We start from the raw sequence: 25,553 nt of genomic DNA, 5'->3' as shown, positions 1-25,553 counted from the left end.
AGGCCACCTTTCCCCAGTACCTTCAACATACTCCATCACCATGCACAGGTGACGCTTGGTCTCAAAGGAGCAGAACATGCTGACCACAAAGGGGTTCTCAGCGAAAGTCAGAATGTCACGCTCCACGAAGGCCTGCTGGATCTGGTTCCGTAGGATCAGGTTCTGCTTGTTGATCTTCTTCATGGCAAAGCGCTGTCGTGTGGACTTGTGCCTCACCAGGAACACAGCTCTGGGAAACACAGCCCATTCCATCCCCCGTGGCCCCTCAGCACCCAAGCGTGCTCTCTATCACCCAAAATATCTTCTCTCACACCTTTATTAATGCACAGAACAAGGGAGCAGGGGAGTGCATATTAATGAGAAGGATTCTGAGACCCTTGGCCCATACAGCTCTTCAATTTCCTGATAGACAAAATCCTGAAGACAGAGCTCAATGCTTCTCCAGGGCTCAGGGAAAAGTGGGGTGCTAGGAAGAGGAAAAAAGCTAGGGAGAGGTGGAGAGTTAGGGAAAGGAGAACTTGGGAGAGGTGGGGTGGGAATCTTCCTTGGAAAAGTTAACAATGCTCTGATGTCAGAAGAAACTAAACTTTTGCCTGTTCGGGAGACTTCAGGGAGGCAGAGTCTACACCAGGCATTTGCTCCCCAGGTTGGCATCATACACTCTCACATGGAAGAGACTAAAGGTTGAATCCACTTCAGTCCCAGCCATACTCTGACCCCTGCCTTTACCCATAGGCGCCATTGCTGATGAGCTTAATGGTTTCGAAGTCCTCTTCAGATGGTGTCTTTTTTGAAGGAAGAGATGCCCCACGGCCCTGGAAAAGAAGGGTGAAGGCAAGCCACGGGCATGCTTCTCAGAGCCCACATACTTGGGGAAGCTGTGGCCTCAGCACCACCTCAACTCTTAGCCCAGCTCATTCTTCCTCAGCAGGAGAATGACTTCTCAGAGTTTGCAGCTGCCAACTCTCCTTTCGCTCCTTCAGATAGTCTCTTAAAAGAAATTCATAGCCCTTTGCTTGGGATAAGGTAGGAGCTCAGGGTCTTTACCTCAACTGAATCATCTGTCTCCGGAGTGTCAGGACTGTCATAGCTGCTCAACTGGGCCATTTCTAGAAACAAAACAAGGACACAAGGGAAAAGCGTGTGTGGCAATTTCAGGCATTTCAGCAGTACCCTCAGATCACGCAGGGCAGGCATTCGTGCTTTCTGAAATCAGCCTGGGATGCAAATCCAGATCTACAGCTCTGTACTCAATGGAGTTGCAGCTTTTGGATCAGAAAACAAGCCAAATACCATTGCTACTCCTATTTCTAGAACTCAAATGAAATTCACAAGGTCTGGCAAATTCTATGAACTTGGGACATGTCCTAGAAAACAATATCTAAAGCTGGGTTACTAGTCCCCATCCTGCTGGCCAGGACTCTTCATTGGCTGGGGCTGGGAAGCAGGGGAGACAGGAGCAGGACACCTGCAGACCAGGCATGGGGAAGCCGAAGGTTCACGCAGGAGCCCTGAGTTGGATCACCACAAAGACATGGGAGGATTTGTAAGGTGGCCAGTGAGAAAGGTAAGTACGTAGAGAAGGCGACCATTTTTGTAAATGTGACTGTGGTCCTTTGTTGGTAACCCACTTTTGATCTGAGGCTCTAAATGCAACCCAGTTGGGCCCAAGGCAATCCTCATTGGAATATATTGGGCAGATATGAACAGTAATTCAAGGAAAGGTCCTTTTATCACAGGGTGATATGGTCCTACAGCCCTGTAACATCCATGTCCAAGCAAAGCTTCTTTTGCAAGGTGCTGTTAGAGCTTGCTGGCAGCCACTAGGGAGCATGCTCACCCTCTAGGGGGTCCCGTGTGAGGCCCAGTTGGCTAATGATGTAGCGGGGAATGTCACATTTAATTCCTTGTCCCTCTTTGGCATGGCCTTCAGCTGCTTCTAATAGGTGGTAGAACTCTTCAGGGTCAAATTCCTGTACCAGGGGAGAGAGGGGAGTCAGTGGTAAGAGATACAAGTAAAGGCTACTGGCCTCTTTGGTTTTATAGCATATAGCACCGTGAGATGAACAAGAAAATTTTCTTTCTCTGATGGGACCCCCACCCCAGAAGCAACATGATTTAGGGATCATGGGAATGGGGACAAAGCTGTTTTACAGGTCACCTCCAGATTAGACATCCTAAACATATGCTGTCCTCCCAGTAATAAGGACCAAAGCTTTCGGTTTCAAGAGAGCTCAACCTATTCACCTGGTTCCAAGCCTTCCATCAGCCTGATGGCATTGGCAGGTGTGTTTAGAGGCCCAGTTCAGAGCAGTCCTGGCACACATTCAATTACGGTTCACATGAGCTTCAGTTCACAGCCCTACTGGTGCATGCATACCTTCAAATATTTACTGAGCAACTCCTGAGTGCTAGGGGCTGGAGATCCAATGTTGAACAGAGCACAGTCCTTGCGCCTGCACATAATAATGAGGGTCTCATTTATTGAGTGCCTACTAAGTGTCACAACCCAGGTGAAATCCTCCTGGCAACTCCTTGACCTCAGCGAGGAAATCAAGGCTCACAGGGATTGACTTGTCCATGGTCACAGAAGTGAGAAGGAACAGAAAACTAGTACTTAAACCCAGGCCTGACTTCAAGCCCCTGCTTAGCCATGGACTTTATGTTCTTTAGGGAGAGGCTCTCTGCTCAGTCACAACTCAGCCTCCACTCAGATCCTCGCTTTCATCCCTTCTGTTTCATTATTCTGGAGAACTATACCACTATCTATCTGGATATTATCTAAGCCATTTCAACCTCTTAATCTTCCTTAGCCCTCGTCTGGTCAGAATGTCTACTTCATAAATAGCTCTCTAATTTACCTGCTCCTCTCTGTTCTCCTACCATCGTCCTGGTTCTGGCTACCCCATCTCTCATGAATTGCTTTATGTGCCTCTGCACTTAAATCCCTGGCTTACCCTGCTCTTCCAATTCACTATCCATGTTGCAGCCAAAGTAATCTTTCTGAGAAATCAGTCTGATGGAATATTTATTCATTTTATTATTATTATTAATTTTCGAGATAGAGTCTCACTATGTTGCCCTCAGTAGAGTGCAACCTCTAACTCTTGGGCTTAAGCAATTCTCTTGCCTCAGCCTCCGAAGTAGCTGGGACTACAGGTGCCTGCCACAACACCCGGCCATTTTTTAGTTGTAGTTGTTGCAGTTGCCATTGTTTAGTAGACCCGGGCTGGGTTCGAACCCACGTGCCTCAGTGTAGGTGGCTGGTACCCTAACCACTCAGCGGTGGGTGCCAAACCTCTGATGGAATATTTAATCAGAAAGACATAGGAACCAAGTACTGACAGATGCAACAAAATGTATGAATCTCCAAAAGCATGCAGAATGAAAAAGCCAGAACATACTCTATGGTTTTCTTTACATGAATCTGTGTAAAATGCAAACTTATCCATCGTGAAAGAAAGCAGGTAAATGGTTTCCTGGGAGCAGGAGGAAAGGAATGAACACAAAGGGCAAAAGGGAACTTTCTGACACGACAGAAATATTCTTTATCTTGACCGGGACAGTGATCACACAAGCATGTAACTGTTAAAACCCAAACTACTGTATACTCAAAAGCATGTACTTTATTGTTTATAAATTATAACAATCAAGTTGATTTTTAAAAAAGCAAATCTGACCATGTCACATTCTTATCTAAACTTTCTGATGACTCCCAGTGGCCAGAGCCCAACCCCTTCTGTGATCTTAGCACGGCCAACCTTCCAGTTCATCCCTCACCACTTCTTCTTCCTTTTTAATTAAATCATAGCTGCATACATTAATGTAATCATGGGGTATAATGTGCTGATTTTATACACAATTTGAAAAATTTTCATTGAACTGGTTAACATAGCCTTCAATGCACCCTCACCTTTTCTTTAAACATACCCCCCTTCTCCACTGAATGCTCTGTCCCATATCCCTTACCTGGCAAACTTATACTCATCCTTCAGGTAATGAATAAGCCTCACAATCCCTTTGTTTAGTCTAAGGAAGACTAAAGCACTCCCTTTACCAGGTTCCTGCTGCACCTTGAAATGACCTCAGTTGTAACACTTCCTGCCATATTATAATTATTACTTACCCGTCCTCATGACTTACATAGCCTAACTCCTTTAAAGAGGAAGCACTGTGAGATCAGGGACTCCATTCATGGCTGTACCTTCAACATGAAGTAGGTACTCAGAAAAGTGTAGCTGAATAATTAAATGAAGGACTCAACATATCCAAATTAACCTGGCCTGTGCTCCTCTGCTCCTTGCCTCCAAGGTCTTCACTGATCTGGAGCCTGCTCAGCGTGGGGTGGGCCAAACTAATACTGCCACCTGCCATACCCCTCAGGACCATCTGTTTGTTCTCGCAGGACCACAGAACCCTTGCTTAGTCCCCAGTGCTTATAAATCATATATATATATATATATTTTTTTTTTTTTTTGTAGAGACAGAGTCTCACTGTACCGCCCTCAGGTAGAGTGCCATGACGTCACATGGCTCACAGCAACCTCTAACTCCTGGGCTTACGTGATTCTCTCGCCTCAGCCTCCCGAGCAGCTGGGACTACAGGCGCCCGCACAACACCCGGCCATTTTTTTGTTGCAGTTTGGCAGGGGCTGGGTTTGAACCCACCACCCTCGGCATATGGGGCCGGTGCCCTACTCACTGAGCCATAGGCACTGTCCTATAAATCATATTTAAATAAGGATCTCAGCAACAGAAATGGCAGTGGGTAACACCAAAATTTTGTTGTCAGTAAGAAAATTCCTTTCCAGTCCCTCTCTGAATCACCCCACCTAATCTTCCCAGAGTCCACTCACCAGGCATTCCAGGAGCCGAGCTGGGCGGGCAATGACAATCATCAGTTTTTTCACCAGCTGCATCACAAAAGCCACCTCTGAACTCTCAGAGCGCTCATGAGCCTATAGAGAAAACAAAGGTCACTTAAAAGCAATCTATTGGCCCAAGGTGGCTGGGCTAAGCGGGACCCGACTGGGTAGAGCTGATGACCAAGAGAAAAAATTTGGTAGTACAGGGAGCACTGGCAAAGCCAAGAACTCAGAGAAGACTCATGAGCTGCTGAGAGGCGCAAGGTGCTCATTAGGAACCTTTTGAGCCTTAGAATACTGCATGACATCAAGGAATGTCACACAGACACACAGCTTTATCTGCTTCTCCATCCAGTAAGCTTCACTCACCCTCTATACCGCAGCTCAAGGGGCTACTCTCAAAGGAGCCTTCACTGAGATTCACTTTATACCCCAGACAGATTACAAGAAATACAAAGACCTCAAAGCCAGGGAGTGATATGACCAGACAGGTATGTCAGAAAGATCGCTCTGACTGCAGTGTAAAGGCTGCCCTAAAGAGAGGAAGGATAAGAGCAAGAAACCCCCAAATTGCCATAATTCAGAGCAAAGGCCTAAATCAAAGCAGTAAGAATAGAGACAAGTGGGCAGACTTCGGCCACTGCAGCGGCAGATAATGGAGTAGACCTGAGGGGAGAAAGAAGCAGGAACAGAAGGAAACTGCAACTTCAGTCTTAGGGAATGTTCAGTGAATAGATGTCAAAAGAACTATAAGAAAACATGCCTCTTAGGTGAGGACAGGTAAGGGGCGTATTGCATTTGTTACAGAGAAGGGCAGCTAGAAAACCCAAGTTCAGTGCTGGACTTGTAGAGTTTGAGGTATCTACATTAGAAACTTTCTTGGGTATCTGCTTGGCCCAGGGAGCCTTTCTCTTTTTTTAGGACTGCTCTGGTTTTTTTTTTTTGCAGTTTTTGGCCAGGGATGGGTTTGAACCCGCCACCTCCAGTATATGGGGCACGCGCCCTACTCCTTGAGCCACAGGTGCCGTCCAGGACTACTCTGGTTTTTTAGAACCCACATATTAGTGGTGTGTGGCTGTACTTTCTCTCCTAACTCCAACAGCTGAGCAATGTGGGTTACTTTCCTAGGAATTTAAAAATGGAGAGACAACTGTTAACATCAGTGTGGCAGAACTATATATGGACCGTGAAAGAGATGGTCATATCTGCCACACAGACGGAAAAAAGGCTGCGCAGAAAAAACCAAGCCAAGGAAAGGAGAATGCACACTTCCCAGGTTCCCCATAGCTCTGGTTTCCAGAGGCCTTGCTGCATGTGTATTCCAATCTTTAATTCTCTAACACCCACTTTTTTCCCCTTATAATTAGCTTTCTATTAGTGCTTCAACTACTCCACATGCGATTTCTATCACTTGCAGCCAAAGAGCATGACCCTATGGGAAAGCTAGTGGATGAATCGAGCAAGCAGCTGGGTGTGCCCATCTGGAGCTCAGAACAGCTCGAAGGGCAGCCACATGTGGGAGTCCTCAGCAACGATGACAACCAAAGCCACAGGAGCAGAGGAAGCTCATAGGGGAGAATATCAAGAAAGATAAGAGGAAAAGAGACATTCAGGATGGTGCCCCACAGAACACCAGCATTCAAGAGACAACACAAGCATGCAAGAGGAAAACACAATTACAGGCTGGGCACGGCGGCTCATGCCTGTAATCCTAGCACTTGGGAGGCTGAGGTGGCTGGACTGCCTGAGCTTACAGATTTGAGACAAGCCTGAGCCCCACACTGAGTCCCAGCTACTAGGGAGGATGAAGCAAGGGGTTTGGCCCAGGGGTCCTCAAACTTTTTAAACAGGGGGCCAGTTCACTGTCCCTCAGACCGTTGGAGGGCCGGACTATAGTTTAAAAAAAAAAAACAAAAAAAAAACTACGAACAAATTCCTATGCACACTGCACATATCTTATCTTGAAGTAAAAAAACAAAACGGGAACAAATATAATCACACCGCCTCATGTGGCCCGCAGGCTGCAGTTTGAGGACCCCTGCGTAAGCCCAAGAATTTGAGGTTGCTGTGAGCTGTGACACCATGGCACTCTACCGAGGGCAGTAATGTGAGACTCTGTCTCGAAAAACAAAAAATACACACAGAAAACACAATTATATTCAAGAGTGGGGCAAGGGATTCCCATAGCTCTCCCAAATGGGTACAATGTAGGGGTATACGCCACACCTCTTGACTAAAGGCCTCAACTACAACTCAGATTTTACCTAACAAATGCAAATTCTAATATCAATAAAATTAAATTTATTAATTATTAATTTAATAATTTTCATATTAATCCAAAATTTTTAAAAAAGAGAGAGAGAGATGGGCAGAGAAGGAACCTAAGAAGAGGCAGCCAGCGTGGTGAGGGCAGTGAATAGATAAGATACCCAGGGAGAAATAGTTCAAGAAGAGGGATTCACTGTGCTCTGCAGAGAGGAAAAGGAAGGTGAGGACTGAAAGAGCCACAGGATTTGGCAACTGGCCAACTAGTTCCTCGTTGACTTTTGCCTGAACAATTTTAGTGGGATGGTGGAAAGGCAAACTAGAAGGCAGATGCCAGAGTCATGAATGGGTTACAAGGAAAGAAAAACAGCAACATATTCAATTTAAAATGAGATATTTAAGTATTAAATTTAGAAACAGAAAAATAGTACCCTGCCCCCAATGCACACACAAGAAATAATTGTTCTCTTTTCTTTCTTTCGTTGGGGGGTGGTGGTGGTGGCGGGGAGAGAATGAATACCTGGGAGCTTCCTTTTCTATTCTCCTGTTTGTGTGCACCACATGGCACTCTCATGTTGTTTTTATAAAGAGCTGTCTGTCTGTTGAGCCTACTAAGTAGGCCCTGCCAAGGATGAAAGCCTAGCATAGCGTTTCCCACAAAGCAGATGACTAAGTGTTGTAAAATGTATCTTAGCCTCTGGAATAAGACAAACCTGAGTGTGGGTTCTGGTTTTGCTACTAAGAAATGAGTCACCTTGGGTTAACTTAGCCCTTTCAGGCTTCTGTTTCCACATCAGCAAAATTAGGGAATCCAAGTCTACTGGCACCACACCTCGTGGGTGGCAGGTGGGCTGGGAAGACGGAGAATACCACCAATGCCCTGATCTTAGCCTGGGACTGACACTCCAATACCAGGGGCAGTTTCACCAGAGCCCCACCACAAGGACACTCACATCTTGCAGAAGTTTCTCCAAATTCTCTTGAAGTTCATAGAAGTAGTGTGATGTAATGAGCCCACTCCGAGATTTATCCAGGCAGTCTCGGGCCATTTCAATCACTTGATGATGAATAAAGCTCAGGGCTCCATCTGCCAAGGGCAACACGCTGTCTGGAGTGTTGGAGGAAATGAACTCTGCTAGTCGCTCTTCCATCTGTGCAGTGGCCTGGGAATAACAGCAAGAGAAGTGACATTTCCTTTCTAGTCTCAGCTCGGTTGGAGTTAAGCCTCAAGGACCTGGTAACAGCATAATAATGGGCTCTCTGTGATCCTGGCTTCCTAACACTGCATTTGGAAAACCTGATAACTGGAGACACGGAAAGATCACCTTCAAGTCAAAATGACTTGGCAGAGCATTCAAGGCTTTGCCCATCTCCCACCACTCCCTGCAGAGCAAGTTCTTTTGCTCTAAGACATCAAAGTGTTTGCTATTTTCCTCCTTTGCTATGCTGTTCCCTGTGCATGGCTTTTTCGCCCTGCCAAGTCAGTCTGGTAAACTCCTAATTTTAATCTCAGTTCAAGTACAATTATCTCTTCTAAAAAGTCTTTCACTCCCCCAAAGGAGGGCTTCCATTCCTCTGTGCTTCCACCGCACTTTGTAAACTTAGCACATGGACAGACATTGCTGGTTTCTAAACCTTTCTCTAGAATAGGAAGTTCTTCAACTCAAGAAAGTTTTATTTATTTCAGGATCCTCTTATTTAATCTTCAGACCCAGGGAACTAAATGGATGTTCAGAGAGTGTTTATTGAAGGTGTGAACTTGCCTGGTCACAGACACCACATTGGGATGGGGGCCTTGTAGATAGGAACGTGAACATGGCCTGGATCCCCAGCAGAACAGAACAGAGGTTAGATTCAGAAGCCTCGTAGGGACCTAACTGCATAGTCATGTCAAAATGACAAACACACGTAAGTTCGTAGCTACCCGTCTAGGATTGTATTCTTTCCTTTGTCACCAGGTAGTGATTTCTGATTTCCAGTGTATGTTTAGGCAAATATCTACATGCCTGCACATATATGAGGTGTGTACAGAGAGTGAGAGAGGAAGGGGGTGGGGAGGGGGATAGGGGATAGAGAGAAGGAAGGGAAGGAATCTTAATCCATTTTCTCTAACAATAGTTTGTCTCACAGGAAGGACTTAGAGACATATAGAAAAACACAAACATGCAATACTACAATGACAACATCTAATAAGCAGGGAGGAAGGAACACAGGAGACATATTTCTCAGCTCCATATACTCCCAAACTTCATTATAACTGACCAAGTACAATAAAATGTTTTCCTAGCTGTTCTGCCCTCTTCTCTAGTGCCCACTCCAAGGTTAGAAAGCATAGATCAGGGCGGCGCCTGTGGCTCAAGGAGTAGGGTGCCAGTCCCATATGCCAGAGGTGGCAGGTTCAAACCTAGCCCCGGCCAAAAAAAAAAAAAAAAAGTCAAGAAAGCATAGATCACAGGTCACAGATTCAGCAGAGAATTTTTTTTTTTTTTTTTTTTTTTTTGAGAAAGAGTCTCACTCTGTCGTCCTGGGTTGAGTGCCGTGGTGTCATCATACCTCACAGCAACCTTAAACTCTTGGGCTCAAGTGATCCTCTTGCCTCCATTTTCCTATTTTTAGTAGCGACTTGGTCTTGCTCTTGCTCAGGCTGGTCTTGAACTCCTGAGTGCAAGCAATCTACCCGCCTGGGCCTCCCAGAGTGCTAGGATTACAGCTGTGAGCCACTGTGCCCAGCCTCGGCAGAGAATAGCTAACACTTGCTGAGAGTTTATTGTGCCCTGGGGACTGTTAGAAGAGCGTAATGTTCCTTAATCCGTAAACTCCCTATGAGACAGATACTATTACTATCATGAATTGTAGATGAGGCAAACGAAGCTCAGAGAAGTTAAACATTCTGTCCAGGGTCATACAGCTGGTAAACAGTAGGACTAGATTTGAATTGCATCATTTTGGTTCCATGATCTGAGCTCCTTCCCATCACTATGTTTCACTGTGTGTGTCAAATAGGAGAGCACAAGGGCTTCACACCACCTCCCTCAGCCACCGTATGTGTCCAGGAGACCATACCTGAATCTAGAGAAAGAAACTCCCAGAGGAGCAGGGACCCACAGGCTGCACACCCCAGACTCAGATGAGCAGACAGACCCCGGGGGTGTGGACAGAGGACAAAGAGAGAGGCTTGGGCACTCCATGTGCTCTGTTGCCGTGGGTGTCAGTCCACTGCTCCCCTCAGACAGAGCCAGCTGTGCTCTGCAGAAACAGGGTCTCTTCAGAAGGCTGGGTCAGAGCGCATGGGCATGTGGTGTTCAAAAAAAGCCCCTGGGAAACAAGGTTCTAGCCCCACATACATGGAGGTTCATAGCTAAGCCACCCAGTTGTGAATACTCTCTCTCAGCTACCTCAAGGTAGCAACCTGCCTTCCTCCCTCAGCATTGTCCTGCTTGAAAATGGCCTGCCAAACAACAACAACTACAAAAAACAAAAAACAAACATACAAACAAAAAAGCTGGGCATTGTGGTGGACACCTGTAGTCCCAGCTATTTGGGAGGCTGAGGCAAGAGAATCGTTTAAGACTAAGAGTTTGAGGTTGCTGTGAGCTGTGACACCACAGCACTCTACCGAGGGCAGCATAGTGGGACTGTCTCAAAAAAAAAAAAAAAAAAAAGACAAGAAAATGCAAATCCAAACGTTAGCAAGCAACTGTGACATCTACTCCCCCACTTACTGCTCTTCCAGCCTTCTTGCCAGTGTAGCACACCTCTGTGTACTCTCTGGCACCTGGTAATGAGGTGCTAAGAAATCTATATCTGGGTCACTATGAAAGTCTTGAGACAGACTGTGTTAAGGTCCATTAATTCACTTTGAAGAAACACAAGTCTACAGCGTCCTTTCTGATATAAACGTGTAACTTTCAACTTGCTCAGCTTATCGGTGTTGCTAGGAGGGCTTCAGTTGTTTCCATCCACATGGATTTTACCTTTGATTTTTGTGTATCTCAAAACTTTCATAATGACCTGCATATATCAAATGAAGGTGCTACCTGAGGGCGAATCCTATAATGGGTGAACCCTGACTCGTGGATCTTCATGTGCACAATAAGCAAGTCTCCAGTTCTTTTTCTCCTACAGCATTGTGGGGTACCTTTCTGACATTCCCCTCTAGACAGCTCTCCCTCTGGGGAGTGGGAAAATACAGGCTCTGTAACAACAGTCCCCAAACTCATCATTCCTTGCTGTCTCCCCTGTTCTTTTTTTTTTTTTTATTTTGGTTGAGACAGAGTCTCACTATGTCTCCCTAGGTAGAGTGCCGTGGCATCACAGCTCACAGCAACCTCCAAGTCTTGGGCTCAAGCGATTCTCTTGCCTCAGCCTCCCAAGTAGCTGGGACCACAGGCGCCTGCTACAATGCCCGGCTATTTTTTGTTGCAGCTGTCGTTGTTTTTAGCTGGCCTGGGCTGGGCTCGAACCCACCACCCTTGGTGTATGTGGCTGGCGCCATAACCACTGTGCTATGAGCGCCGAGCCTGCCTCCCCCTTCTTGAGCCATGGAAGCCCTTGTGCTCATGTTCTCCTCCTGGGTGACTTTCTATTCTTCTCCTTGATTACTTCTGGAGGCAGCACTTTATTCCCTTACTCCAGAGCCTTCCCATGGGGGCTGGTGGTAGGCAGCCATCCTCAGGGACATTATCTGTCTCCTACACGTATCCTTACCTTGGGAAATCTTTCTTTGTACACATGATTCATCATTATTATTTCACTGTCGAAGGAAACTGGGGATCGTCCAGGACTAAATAAGAAAGAAACGATTGTTACTTTAGTGTTGTTATGGAACTATCAAGAGCCCTGCCCATCCCACTGTCTTCAGCACCCTGCACACTCCCACCTTAATGATTGCCGAGTTTCAGAGCCTTTCTTATTCCTGGAGTTCCCAGTGTACCCTGTTCAGTTCAAAACAGTACTATCTGGAACTAGGCTATCTTCCTACAGGAAGCTTGGCTTTCACTAACACCTCTGCCAGAGCCTGGAAAGGCCTAGAAAGGAAGAACCTACTCTTAAGTCCACTGATGGCTTTCCTAGGATGATCTTTTTCAGGATTCTGTGTCCTCTTAGTTTTGGCCAGTGGTGTTGAGTATACCCCAGCATATTCTAGGAATCAAAGCAAATCAAACTATCACCAGAGTAAGACTATGTGCACCTATATTTTTTCTCCAAACTAGCTGCAGCCAACAAGACTGACTTAGGCTCTGATCTGAGGGATGAATGAGACCAATCCAACCTGCTATGAGTTACAAGTTTGGGTCATCTACTGTAGGGAGCCAACATGTTATCAGCATTAATTTATCATCTTCCACATCAGCTAAATCTTCTACATGCATAGTTAGATCTCCTTAAAAGATTTCAAAGTTTGAGCCACAGATGAATAGCTTTTTTGGTTGTGGTCAGTTTGGTGTCTCTGACAGGTGATGACAGCTGGGCTAGGTTCAGAACTGTTCTTCTCTTTCTTCCCTGGAATGGGCCATGTTTTGCCTCCTGCATTGATGCACATTACCAGGGAATGAAGAGTAATACAGCAGGGATTTCTCTGAGCATGAGTGTGATCCTCTCAATCTTTTTTTTTTTTTTTGTAGAGACAGAGTTTCACTTTATGGCCCTCGGTAGAGTGCCATGGCATCACACAGCTCACAGCAACCTCCAACTCCTGGGCTTAGGTGATTCTCTTGCCTCAGCCTCCCGAGTAGCTGGGACTACAGGCGCCCGCCACAACGCCCGGCTATTTTTTGGTTGCAGTTCGGCCGGGGCCGGGTTTGAACCCGCCACCCTCAGTATATGGGGCCGGTGCCTTACCGACTGAGCCTCAGGCGCCACCCAATCCTCTCAATCTTAACTGCCTTAGCTGGGCATAGTGGATCACACCTGTAATCCTAGCTAGTTGGGAGGCTGAAGGCAGGAGGATTGCTTGAGGCCAGGAGTTTGAGACCAGCTTGAGCAACACGGCAAGATCCCATTTCTACACAAGATTAAAAAAATTAGCCAGGAATGGTGGCCCATGCCTATAGTCCCAGATACTCAGGACGCTAAAGAGGAAAGATCCCTGAGCCCAACAGTTCAAGGCTCCAGTTAGTTATGATCAGGTCGCTGCACTCCAGTCTGGTGACAGAGTGAGACTGTGCCTCGAAACCACACCCCAAAACCAAATAAGCAAAAAGTAATCCCAACTGGCCTAAAAGGTACCCTTTACTGGGTGTGGACTGCTGAGACTACCAAGCCTCAGGTGTTCCTCTGTGAGACAAAGACAGACACTGAGGACCCACACTCACTCATTTGTATTCTTAATCCTCTACACTGAAGTCCTGGGCATCATCTTCATCAATCTTTGAACCTGAACCAGTGTCTGTGGTCTGGCCCAGCTTACTCGCTGCCATTCATAGTGCCAACATTACCTGAAGGGATTCTTCCTCGGAGGCACTGCTCCTCTGGGACCCTACCTTACACACACTAGCCAGTTAGTTTCTTCTCAGGGTCCCTGGAAAGCTGAGCTCAGTCACTAAAGTCATTCTCATTTTAACCTCCATTGTCTTGCTTAACCTGGAATTTTGGCATAGATTTACAGCTAATGCCAGAGCAAATGGACAATTAATCTAAGGAATTCACAAATAAATCAGCTGTTAAGAGTTGTTGGGTTTAATTAGCCGAGCATTGTGGCAGGAGCCTATAGTCCCGGCTACTCGGGAGGCTGAGGCAAGAGGATTGTTTAAACCCCAGAGTTTGAGGTTGCTGTGGGTTGGGCTGAAACCATGGCACTCTAGCCTAGGTGAAAGAGTGAGACACAGGTGATTCAGAGAATATAGATAGATTCACATGGGCATTTAATTCTGCCTTTAAATCAGGCTTCTTCCCCATGTCAGCTACCTGTGTCTTCAATAGCAACTTTTTTAGCTGGTCAAGCTCATACACCCCAGGCCTGTGAGTTCTGTGGCAGGATAACCACCAGGTTTGACAATATCATTACTCTCCTTTTGCTGAATGCAGTCTAAAGTATACTTCTACTGCTAACTACTTTTAAAGGAAAAAAAAGATAGGGACAACTTGATAGAATTTGTCAAATACCTCTTGGGGTGAGATGTGCTGAGCTGTACCTGAAGCCAAAAAGGGATTGAGCTTTGCTGAATTTGACTCACCTAAGCTGGCCAGTGTGCTATCTCAGGGGTTGTCAAACTACAGCTTATATATTATCTGTGATGTTTTCACCATACAACATAGCTAAGTAGTTATGAAGGGCTATATGGCCTGCAACGCCTACGATATATACTATCTTGCCCCTGTATGGAATAAGTGTGCCAATTCTTGTGCTATGCATACAAGCTGATATTCACAGATATGGGGGGCAGAGGGCAGAGAGCACTCCTCACCTGAGGCTGCGGGAGCGAGGCCGCATGGCTGGGGACTGCCGCCCCTCCTCGTCTGGTACACTCTCCGTGCTGAAATGCTTTGTCAAAAAGTGCAGCTCATCAGCTGTCGGCTGGAAAGGCAACTGATGCAGCTTTTCCTGTGAGGAGCATGATGACTAGAGGGGAAAACATGAAGAGGCAACATTAAAGACACGTCTGCGTATGGTCCAGGAATGAAGAAGCACCGAAAATGGTCTGGGACTTTCTGATCAATGTAAACCCAAAGCAGGTCTTCTTTCCCTGCTCCCTTTAGCTTTGACTGTGAGTCATCCTATTCACCTCCAGCCCTTCAGAGCCTTCATCCCCATGGAAGCCAGGACACTAAAGTCTTTAGGAATTGTGCAGGAGCTGGACCTAGACCTAGCTGGACTCAGCAACTACCTAGGAGCCCCTCTTTAGCTGGTAAAAATTGGATTCTTCTGCATGGATTCTTGGCCTTCAATGAAATGTTTAGCTAGCTGGAAGGGGAAGTCATTAATAAACCATGCTTCCTGACTCGGGACATGTCCTAAGTATGCCTGGCTGCAAATGACATCCCCTTCTACAACCTGAGAGAGCTGCCCCTGGCATGGCCCAGCAATGTTTCCTTTTGGCTGTGATCCAGAGGAGAAATGACCCTGTTGAGGCTATGAAGACTGTGTCCACATGCTACAGACACCAGCCGGTGAGAACATACAGCAGGGAAGAAAATTATTTTCAGACAGGGACATGAAAAATAGATTTGACCTGAAAACCATCATGAATTCAAAACATGGCTAGCCGATAGAAGATTGGCATGACAAGAGCCCATGGCCAATGACAGCAGGCCACCTGAGGAAGGGCCACTGCTAGTGCTTCCAGCAGATGTCCACAGACCCGGCCATAGCTGAGGTGACCCACTGAGCCCAGGATCAGGGAATTGCCCCTTTACCTGACCACACTGGCCACAACAGCAGGCAAGTTGAACAGTCAGTCCAATTTCAATTCATTAACTTATCAAGGATCTTGGGTTTAAATATCTAAATCCATTTAGAGTCAGCGCTGAAGCACCGCACTGAGAGGACTCTGTTGCCATAGGGTCAATATGAAGCGAGAAATCTGCACTTTGGTGGCTCACAGTGAACACCTACTCTTGGGAAATACTATGACACATAAGGTTATAAACAGCTAGTTGAGAGGTCTCCATGGGGCTGTCCTAGCCATATTTTTATAAATAATTTGGGCCAAAGCTGCAGAGAATATCCACACTCAACTGTAGCTAACATGAAGCTGATGGAGCAATTCTAACTTGTGGTGGGAAAATTTGGCATTTTAAAGCAAAGAGGTGCTGAACAGGAATCCTTAGACATCCAGGAGACTCTTACCTTAGGTCTAAAAAAAGGTCATCTGTTGAGCATAGGATTATGGGGGAAAGGGTGTTTATTAGGGAAAGATGTTAAGCTTAGTAGCTGCCAAAGACCAGTGAGATCTTTGGATTAGTTTAAGAGTAATATCTAGCTCAAGAAGGAAATGATACTCCTTTTCCCTGCTAGAGATTCAAGAATAAAGATACTCTCAGCAGGAAGACCCGGTGAATGCTAGAAGGAATAGGGATGGCTCACCAGGTACATGGCCTATAAGCCTAAAATGTGTCTTCCATATTTGGCTCTTTACAAAACAAGCTTCCTAACCCTGTCATCCTTGTTCAATGAGAATGATTCGTTTTAGGGTCAATTGTGCATAGTAGCCATTAGCACGTGTACGTTGTAATTTAGGCAAAAATCTTCTCTAAAAGAAATACAAGTAAACATTTCAGAGACAGGGCCGGTCTTTTGCTGATATATACCAAACTTGGATATCAAATAACAATCACTCTTCCTTTCTTTATTGAAAGAAAAAGGAGGTAGACTAAGTCTTTGGGACATGGGGAGGGTGATCTGTTCTTGGTTGCAGTTCTAGAAATAATGTTGGGGAGGAGGGCAACTGTGCCTAGAAGTCCCCATGCCTGGCCTTAGCAGCAAAGCTGAAGTCCATACTCAAGCCCTTCTCTGACTCCACTAAGGACAGCGTGCTAGTTAATCCTTTCCAAAGGCATTGATGGGTCTGGCTATGGCTATGAAGGGTCACCAGCCCTCTGGCCACTCAGCAGCATCCCTAAACAACCCCTTTGCGTTTGGCTTTGGAGGAGAAGTTGAGAACCATTTTGGAACACTGGATAGAGAGTAACAGCCATAGGGAAGTACCTCTTCAGGGTGAAGGAAGTATGGCCACAGAGATTTGGCTACTTACTGAGACAGTGGAGCTAGGAGTGTTTGTTCCATACCCTGAAGAAGGCAAAGAGGCCAAAGACCAGCGCCGTCCATCAGTCCTACGTAAGAAAAGCATATCAGGCAGTTTCTACAGGACCCGCCCTGAGCCCAGGACCTGCCTGTCTGTCCATCAGCATCTTGGAAGCAGTTAATTCATGGGAGGGCTCTTCCTGTGTCAAGACTGTACTTCTCAGTCTAGTATATACTTTCACATTGCTCTCCGACATGGGGCCTATTGTATGTTTTCCCCACAAAGTCAGACATCATAAGGTGTCCATAACTTTACATAAAAGCATCTGTTATATAATATTGTGCTTTTGGAATATATATTTTTATACTTTCAACTTATTCACTTTCAGAGAAGCAGTAACAGAGGATTCTAGTTGCAGGCATCATCACGAGGACAGAAGTGCTGCCAAAATGCAGCTACTTCCTTTTTTGAAGGGTCCACGTGAAGGGCTCTTTGGTCTTTCCCAGGCCAGTAGGCTGACAACCAAGAAGAAGCAGACCATCATCTGGGTCCAAACTGAATGTCAGTTGATAGCAAATAGTTACAGGCTTCCGAGATCCATCATGACCCAAAACCCCAGACCCTGAGAATGTCTGCAAAGAGTGACAGTAGCAAAGAGGAGAGAGGTGAGAGACCCTTTGCTGTTTATGAAGCTTTGGGGGAGAATTCCTGCTGCTCTCAAAAGGACGCACCCTAAAGCTTATCACAAAGAATCACAGCTATCTGCTTTACTCTAGAGGAGAAAGATCAAGCAGGTATCCACTTTATAATATGCACTTGGGATTCTTTGCTTGGATCATGGGATGCGAAATAAAGGATTCTTTCTTATGGAGCTTAGGGATATAGCCTAAATTGGACAAAAATTTCTTTGCATCTACTCACAGAACCTTAGATCATAAGCAATGGAGGATCTTTCTGAGTCTGTATTACAATTTTTAGAGAAAATACTAAGACTTAGAGGTTTGGGTGATTTGTTCAGTTGTGGTAGGGACAGGGAGACAAAGAAGCAAAGCAAAGCAAAACAAAAAAACTTGCTGGGGCTTTTACTTTTGAAGCACTCTTCCCCACCCTCTCCGATATCTAACAGTTTTCCTTCACTGCTCTATCATGGTTCTATTCCACATGCACAACTCAAACTTCAAGCCACCCAGCCAGCAACATACATAAATTATAATTTTGCAGGAACCTAGTCTCTGAGGCAAAGAAATGTCCAGGAAGGTGCTCAAACATGACATTCTCCCCAAGTTTTCTGTTGGGTCCTGGGAGTTCCACACAAGAAGCAAGTTGATTCCAGGAAAAGAGAGCTCAGGAAAGACGGGACAAGTATTACTTGGAGATGGATTTCCTTGTTAAATATACTCGTTCACAAGTGGTTTTTCCATCTTTAGAAAGAACTGCATGGCAGCTATTTCTCAGTCTAGTGAAGAGAAGGGGCCACCAGAGTCAGAAAGCAACACCACCACAGGATGCCCTTCTGAGGAGGGGCCCCCAGAGTCGGAAGGCAATGCCACCACAGGATGCCCTTCTGAGGAGGGGCCCCCAGAGTCGGAAGGCAATGCCACCACAGGATGCCCTTCTGAGGAGGGGCCACCAGAGTCGGAAGGCAATGCCATCACAGGATGCCCTTCTGAGGAGGGGCCCCCAGAGTCGGAAGGCAACGCCACCACAGGATGCCCTTCTGAGGAGGGGCCCCCAGAGTCGGAAGGCAATGCCATCACAGGATGCCCTTCTGAGGAGGGGCCCCCAGAGTCGGAAGGCAACGCCACCACAGGATGCCCTTCTGAGGAGGGGCCACCAGAGTCGGAAGGCAATGCCATCACAGGATGCCCTTCTGAGGAGGGGCCCCCAGAGTCGGAAGGCAACGCCACCACAGGATGCCCTTCTGAGGAGGGGCCCCCAGAGTCGGAAGGCAATGCCATCACAGGATGCCCTTCTGAGGAGGGGCCCCCAGAGTCGGAAGGCAACGCCACCACAGGATGCCCTTCTGAGGAGGGGCCACCAGAGTCGGAAGGCAACGCCATCACAGGATGCCCTTCTGAGGAGGGGCCCCCAGAGTCGGAAGACAACGCCACCACAGGATGCCCTTCTGAGGAGGGGCCACCAGAGTTGGAAGGCAACGCCACCACAGGATGCCCTTCTGAGGAGGGGCCCCCAGAGTCGGAAGGCAACGCCACCACAGGATACCCTTCTGAGGAGGGGCCCCCAGAGTCGGAAAGCAATGCCACCACAGGATGCCCTTCTGAGGAGGGGCCCCCAGAGTCGGAAGGCAATGCCACCACAGGATCCCCTTCTGAGGAGGGGCCTCCAGAGTCGGAAAGCAATGCCACCACAGGATGCCCTTCTGAGGAGGGGACCCCAGAGTCGGAAGGCAATGCCGCCACAGGATGCCCTTCTGAGGAGGGGCCCCCAGAGTCGGAAGGCAATGCCACCACAGGATGCCCTTCTGAGGAGGGGCCTCCAGAGTCGGAAAGCAATGCCACCACAGGATGCCCTTCTGAGGAGGGGACCCCAGAGTCAGAAGGCAATGCCGCCACAGGATGCCCTTCTGAGAAGGGGACCCCAGAGTCGGAAGGCAACGCCACCACAGGATGCCCTTCTGAGGAGGGGCCCCCAGAGTCGGAAGGCAACACCACCACAGGATGCCCTTTTTCCCCCTAACTGGTCAACTCACTGGGTGACTGAGGAAAGTGTGGGAATAAGGGTGACTTTTCAGCAATTCCTGCTCCAAGCATATGTGTTCTGAGCCTCGGTTCCAGCAGGGCACCGAGAAGAAGGGATCCCTTAGGACCTCCTTGCTAGATAAGAAAGGCCCAATGTTCATACTCACATTCAGAGAAGAATCATCACAACCAGTTCCCACCCAGCACAAAACCATAAACCACATATTCTGGCCATGCATAGCAGTTTCCCAGACCCTCTCCCCATCACACCCACTATTACCTGTCTGCCCTGTGTCCATGGCTGCAGTGAAAAAACATATGTTACAGTGAGAACCAAAAAGAACCAGAAAGTGATCTTTTTGATCCCTGGTATTTGGGTCTAGCTTGGCACAAGCAAACCTTCTGTTTAGGAATGTGTGTAGCTTGAAGTGAAACTGTAAGACTGATGGGTCTAGACACAGCATTGTATTCAATCTTTTTTGTGATATTCCAACCTAAGTTGATCCTATGAGGCTCCAGCCTAACCTTGGTAACCTACCCTGTTTCCCCGAAAATAAGACAGTGTCGTATTTTAAGGTGTGCTACCATAGATGCGCTAGGTCTTATTTTCAGGGGACACCTTATCTTCCCTGTAAGTAGGTCTTACTTTCAGAGGATGTCTTATTTTCGGGGAAACAGGGTAGGAACAACAAACCCCTGCTCCACACCTCCACCAATAATGAGCAGTTTTTATCACTGTGTTCTATAAGAAGACAGCCCAAGCTACTCAGGAGGGTGAGGCAACAGAATCACTTAAGCCCAAGAGTTTAAGGTTGCTGTGAGCTGTGATACTCCGGCACTCTACCTAGGGCAACATAGTGAGACTCTGTCTCAAAAAAAAGAGGCCAGAGAAAATGCCAAGAAGGCTATGTTAACCAGTGTGATGAAATTATGTCAAACGGTCTATAAAACCAGTGTATGGTGCCCCATGATCTCATTAATGTACTCAGCTATGATTTAATAATAATAAAAAAATTAAAAAAAAAAAAAAGGCCAGAGATCCATGTTCCTCCATACACATGACTAAAACGTCAGGCTACCTAGCACAGACCTGTTGGGTCTGAGTGGTGATAGCAGGCTCCAAAGCCTCCTCGTTGGTCCTACTCCTAAAACCTGGGGTCTGAAGCAGATAGAGAGCATCCAGTGGCCGTTCCCTCTGCCTGGAATGGTCTACACCGGCGGTTCTCAACCTGTGGGTCATGACCCCTTTGGGCATCTCCTGCATATCAGATATTCACATTACGATTCATAACAGTAGCAAAATTACAGTTATGAAGTAGCAACGAAAATAATTTTATGGTTGGGGGTCACCACAACATGAGGAACTGTATTAAAGGGTCATGGCATCAGGAAGGTTGAGAAGCACTGGCCTACACACACCTGGGTCCTCGTGCCCAGTGTAGCACCTGCTTCTCATTCTTCAGAGGCTTCACACATCCACCTGGTGGAGACTCTCCTGCCCCATTCCTTTCCTTTTCTTTCATGTAGCATCACACTCCTTCCCTTCATGGTGCTGTCCTAGGTTATAACCATATATTTGGTGTTTGCGTGTTTGCTTATCATCAGTTTCCCCAGCACGTATTTGATTAATAAGCGCTGACTGAGTGCTTATTTATGCATTAGAAGACACAGCTTTCAACACATTAAGGTATCCCTATTCGAGGTGATTTGATTCTGGTTAAAAACATGCAAACAAGAAAATATCAGTTATTGAAAAATGCTAGTTTGAAAATAAAACTAGATGATTTGGCCAGGCATGGTGACTCATGCCTATAATCCCAGCACTTTGGGAGGCTGAGGTGGGAGGACAGCTTTTGAGTCCAGTCTGTTGAACATAGTGAGACTCTATTTCTACAAAAAATAAGAACACTATAGCCAGGTGTGGTGACGAATGCCTGTAGTCCCAGCTATTTGGAGAGGCTGAGGCAGGAGGGTTACTTGAGCCCAGGAGTTGGAGGCTGCAGTGAGTTGTGATTGCGCCACTGCACCCCAGCCTGGGTGACAGAGTGAAATCCTGTCTAAAAAACAAAAACCAAAAAATCCCCAGCAGACCCCAAATGATATGACATAGAATGTCAAGGGAGCCCTTTAGATTGTATGTTTAAGGAAGACTTCTCTGAGGAGGTGACATTGAGATGAGACATGAATGACAAGAAAGAGTTAACTAAGTAAAGATCTAAGGGACAGCATTCCTCACAAAGGAAACGACCAGTACACAGACTCTACTAGAGTAGACTCTGAGTTCCAAGAAGCAGGGACTATCAGCATGTCTATTTTGTTACCACTATATAACTAAACACCCAATGTACTGCCTAGTTCATAGTTGGTGCTCAGTAAAAAAATTTATTGGATGAATGAGAAATGACTCAATGCCACCTATGGAGATGGTGTCACAGGTCCTGCTGTCCCAGCTCACACCTCCTCAGAAGCTACAAAGTCCAGGTAAGAAGTCTTGGGAAAGTCAGTCTTTTCAGCTGGGCTGGAAAGACAAATGCATCAATCCAGCATATTCTTTTTTTTTTTTTTTTTGAGACAGAGTTTCACTTTGCTACTCTCGGTAGAGTCCCATGGCATCACAGCTCACAGCAACCTCAAACTCCTGGACTTAAGTGATTTCTCTTACCTCAGCCTCCCAAGTAGTGGGGATTACAGGCACCCACCACAATGTCCAGCTATTTTTAGAGATGAGGTCTCGCTCTGGCTCAGGCTGGTCTTGAACCTGTGAGCTCAGGCAATCCACCCACCTCAGCCTCCCAAAAGCTGGGATTACAGGTATGAGCCACCGCACCCGGCCCCAATCCAGCATATTCTTATAAAGTGACCCTACCTGATCTTAGATGAATCCATGGAATAAACCTGGGTGAAATTTGTTTTAAATAAGGCAAATGATTCAGGATGGGCATCCAAGTCAGCTGCCTAACCTGTTCATTGTCTTATTAGCTATAAAGAATTCCGGAGGAGGAGGAGATGGATTTCTTCTGGGTTGTCATTTCAATAGTGAGATATGCTGCTTCTAGGAATGTGTCCTTTTTCTGTTGTATCTTTTTCTGAAGTATTCCCTATCAATAAAAGTCCCCAAATCTAGAACCACTATTTTTTTGGAGGTCTTGATACCGGAGACTAACCAAAAAAAAATTTTAAAAATTGTAAAAAATAACTCTGCCAAAAAATCTTAGAAAAAGTTCTGAAAAGAAGGTATTTGTGGGCGGCGCCTGTGGCTCAGTCGGTAAGGCGCCGGCCCCATATACCGAGGGTGGCGGGTTCAAACCCGGCCCCGGCTGAACTGCAACCAAAAAATAGCCGGGCGTTGTGGCAGGCGCCTGTAGTCCCAGCTACTCGGGAGGCTGAGGCAAGAGAATCGCTTAAGCCCAGGAGTCGGAGGTACTGTGAGCTGTGTGAGGCCACGGCATTCTACCGAGGGCCATAAAGTGAGACTCTGTCTCTACAAAAAAAAAAAAAAAAAGAAGGTATTTGTATATGGAGCTCAGGTGTGTGATTTCAACTAACATTCATGCAAGTGACACATATGCTGGTCACAGATGAGGTTTTCTATCAACTTACCTACGGGCAGGAACAAAGGAAAAGTGAGCAGGTGCATTTGGAGAGAAATTCCGGGGACTGTCCAAAGGACTGTTACCTGTGGATGGGAAAAGGAAAAGAAACCCTCTGTGAGATTTGCTTTACAGGTGGGTTGACCTGACCTTTAGGTAGAAATCTTCCCCCAGCATACAGACAATTAACCTGTATCATTATTTTCTCAGGCCCACCATCAGTTTCACAGCCCAGAGGTCTTCTCCCTTGTTCCCAAGTGTTTGTAACAATCCATGTCTCTCAGACATCCACTCCAGACCTATCAGCAACTTGCCTATTTCTGTCCTCCTAAGAACATCCCAAACTCCAACCTGTCTTGTCAAGTTAACCCAACTAAAAGTGCTCATTCAGTGCAAATGGTATAGCAAATGCTCAAGCATCTCTCCAAGGGCAACAGGACTACCAGTCCTCAAGTTTCTTGCACATACACTATGTATCTCTGCACAGTGTACCCAAGGGGGAAACCAGGAACATGTGTGTTTTAAGGGGAAATAGGTTCTGAGATAGGGTCTCAGGATAAGAATGTTCTTCCATAATCAAGGCCCTCAAGCCTGCAAATCACACCCAACTTCCTCATGGTGTAGGAATTACCATCACCTCTTTATTAGTTTTCATGTGTCCCCCTATACCTTGCTAATTTAAAGCTCAGAATGTCTGAACGAAACTGTACTTACCTTTGTTCTAATCACAACAGTATTTGAACCTAACTAAGCCTACCATACTTCTCTGATCTATCTGCTGGTACTCAGGAGCTCCTAGTTGGCAGAAGCTGTTAATGTGCCTCTACCCAAAAGGCCATGTCTCAGTAAGTACTATACGCCATGATATGACACCCACCCACCTAACTGCTCCCTGCCTCCCCATGTGTGTGCTCACCTCTGTACATCAACGTTGGCTATGAGGAACTGAAGCTGCCCAGAGGCCCAGCAGCTCAACGAGTCCTGGCTTTCTCTTGGATGGTTTGTTTCCTGCATAGGGCATGGATGTTCCTAGGTTCCACAAAGATGCCCTGTTGTTTCCCTAACAGGGTCTTGGATAGCACTTAGTATCTTTCCGTACTAATTTAGTAAAAACCAGCCTCTCAGCCAGTGCTCCTACTACCCTTACTATCCCACAGAGCACCTCTATATCAATGATATAAAGGCATTCTCTTTAGTTGAACTAATCAGGAAGAGGCACCTTAGTTTCCTCTCATCCTCAGGGACACAAAATGCACAGCTTTATCCAATGGATTTGTTCTCTACCTAGTTCGAACTCTGGGTTTTCCATACTATGTGTTAAGGTTGTCTGTTAGGACCTATTCCCATCTGCTGACTAGCACAGGCCACCAGGATACCAGAGAAGTGACATGAGTGGTTGATTCTTTAGCTAGGACTTAGTAAGGATCAGGCCTCTGCAGAAATATCAAGACTTCTTTAAAAAAAAAAAAAAAAAAAAAATCTGTTCCTTTTCGATAGTGTTATTTGAAAGATTAACAAGTACCTACAGTTTGATCCTGACATGTAGGTGCTCTTTGTTGGTTCCCAAAAATCATTCAGCTAAAACTTCAAGGAAATTCCTAGACATGATGAGTAGCCACCCTACAAACCATGACTAGCCTTCCAAGGACTAGACCTGGTGTGGGTAACAAGGTAAAATACAGAGAGGTTCAAAGAATCTTCCAGGTGCTCACAGTAAAGTTAGAGATACATAAAACATACTAGAAATAACTAACACCAAGAAGAAAAAAGGCAATACAAAACTAAATAAACAGACCAGGCATGGTGACTCACACCTATAATCATAGCACTCTGGGAGGCTGAGAGGTGGGAGGTCATTTGAGCTCAGGAGTTCAAAACCAGCCTGAACAGAGCAAAACCTCATCTCTACTAAAAATAGAAAAATTAGCTGGGCATGGTGAAGTATGCATGTAGTCCTAGCCACTTGGGAGGCTAAGGTAGGAAGACTGCTTGAGCCCAAGAGTTTGAGGGTACAGTGAGCTAGGATGACCACTAAATTCTAGCCAGTGCAATTGAAACAAAATCAAAACCAAAACCCTACCAAACAACTGTAGAACATACATTCTTTTTTTTTTTTTTTTTTGTAGAGACAGAGTCTCACTTTATGGCCCTTGGTAGAGTGCCGTGGCCTCACCCAGCTCACAGCAACCTCCAACTCCTGGGCTTAAGCGATTCTCTTGCCTCAGCCTCCCGAGTAGCTGGGACTACAGGCGCCCACCACAACGCCCGGCTATTTTTTGGTTGCAGTTTGGCCGGGGCCAGGTTTGAACCCGCCACCCTTGGTATATGGGGCTGGTGCCTTACCGACTGAGCCACAGGCGCCGCCCAGAACATACATTCTTTTTAAGTGTATGTGGAACGTTCACTAAGAAAGATTCATATTTTAGGCCATAAAATAAAACTTAACAAATT

At 46.3% G+C, this 25,553-nt stretch overlaps 1 protein-coding gene across 8 annotated transcripts in view; it reads right to left on the bottom strand.

Annotated features, from left to right (window-relative positions):
* Positions 1-25,553, bottom strand: part of MAST2 (microtubule associated serine/threonine kinase 2) — a 221,091-nt gene that overhangs the window by 10,891 nt on the left and 184,647 nt on the right. For 5 of the 8 annotated variants that reach the window (XM_053576307.1, XM_053576308.1, XM_053576311.1 and 2 more), the window contains 11 exons: positions 23,113-23,188; positions 19,793-19,813; positions 16,823-16,901; positions 14,537-14,691; positions 11,838-11,913; positions 8,084-8,293; positions 4,857-4,958; positions 1,841-1,973; positions 1,048-1,109; positions 730-815; positions 21-229 (listed from right to left, as the gene is read on the bottom strand). In XM_053576307.1, coding sequence (XP_053432282.1) covers positions 21-229; positions 730-815; positions 1,048-1,109; positions 1,841-1,973; positions 4,857-4,958; positions 8,084-8,293; positions 11,838-11,913; positions 14,537-14,691; positions 16,823-16,901; positions 19,793-19,813; positions 23,113-23,188 — 1,209 coding nt within the window. The remainder of the gene's footprint in view (positions 1-20; positions 230-729; positions 816-1,047; positions 1,110-1,840; positions 1,974-4,856; positions 4,959-8,083; positions 8,294-11,837; positions 11,914-14,536; positions 14,692-16,822; positions 16,902-19,792; positions 19,814-23,112; positions 23,189-25,553) is intronic. The other 3 variants (XM_053576310.1, XM_053576309.1, XM_053576312.1) reach the window with 1 other exon arrangement.

Source organism: Nycticebus coucang, chromosome 22 (genome assembly GCF_027406575.1).
Source record: "Nycticebus coucang isolate mNycCou1 chromosome 22, mNycCou1.pri, whole genome shotgun sequence".
Classification (NCBI taxonomy): domain Eukaryota; kingdom Metazoa; phylum Chordata; class Mammalia; order Primates; family Lorisidae; genus Nycticebus; species Nycticebus coucang.
Note: the sequence above shows the minus strand (reverse complement) of the source record. Positions and strands in the feature narration are given on the sequence as shown.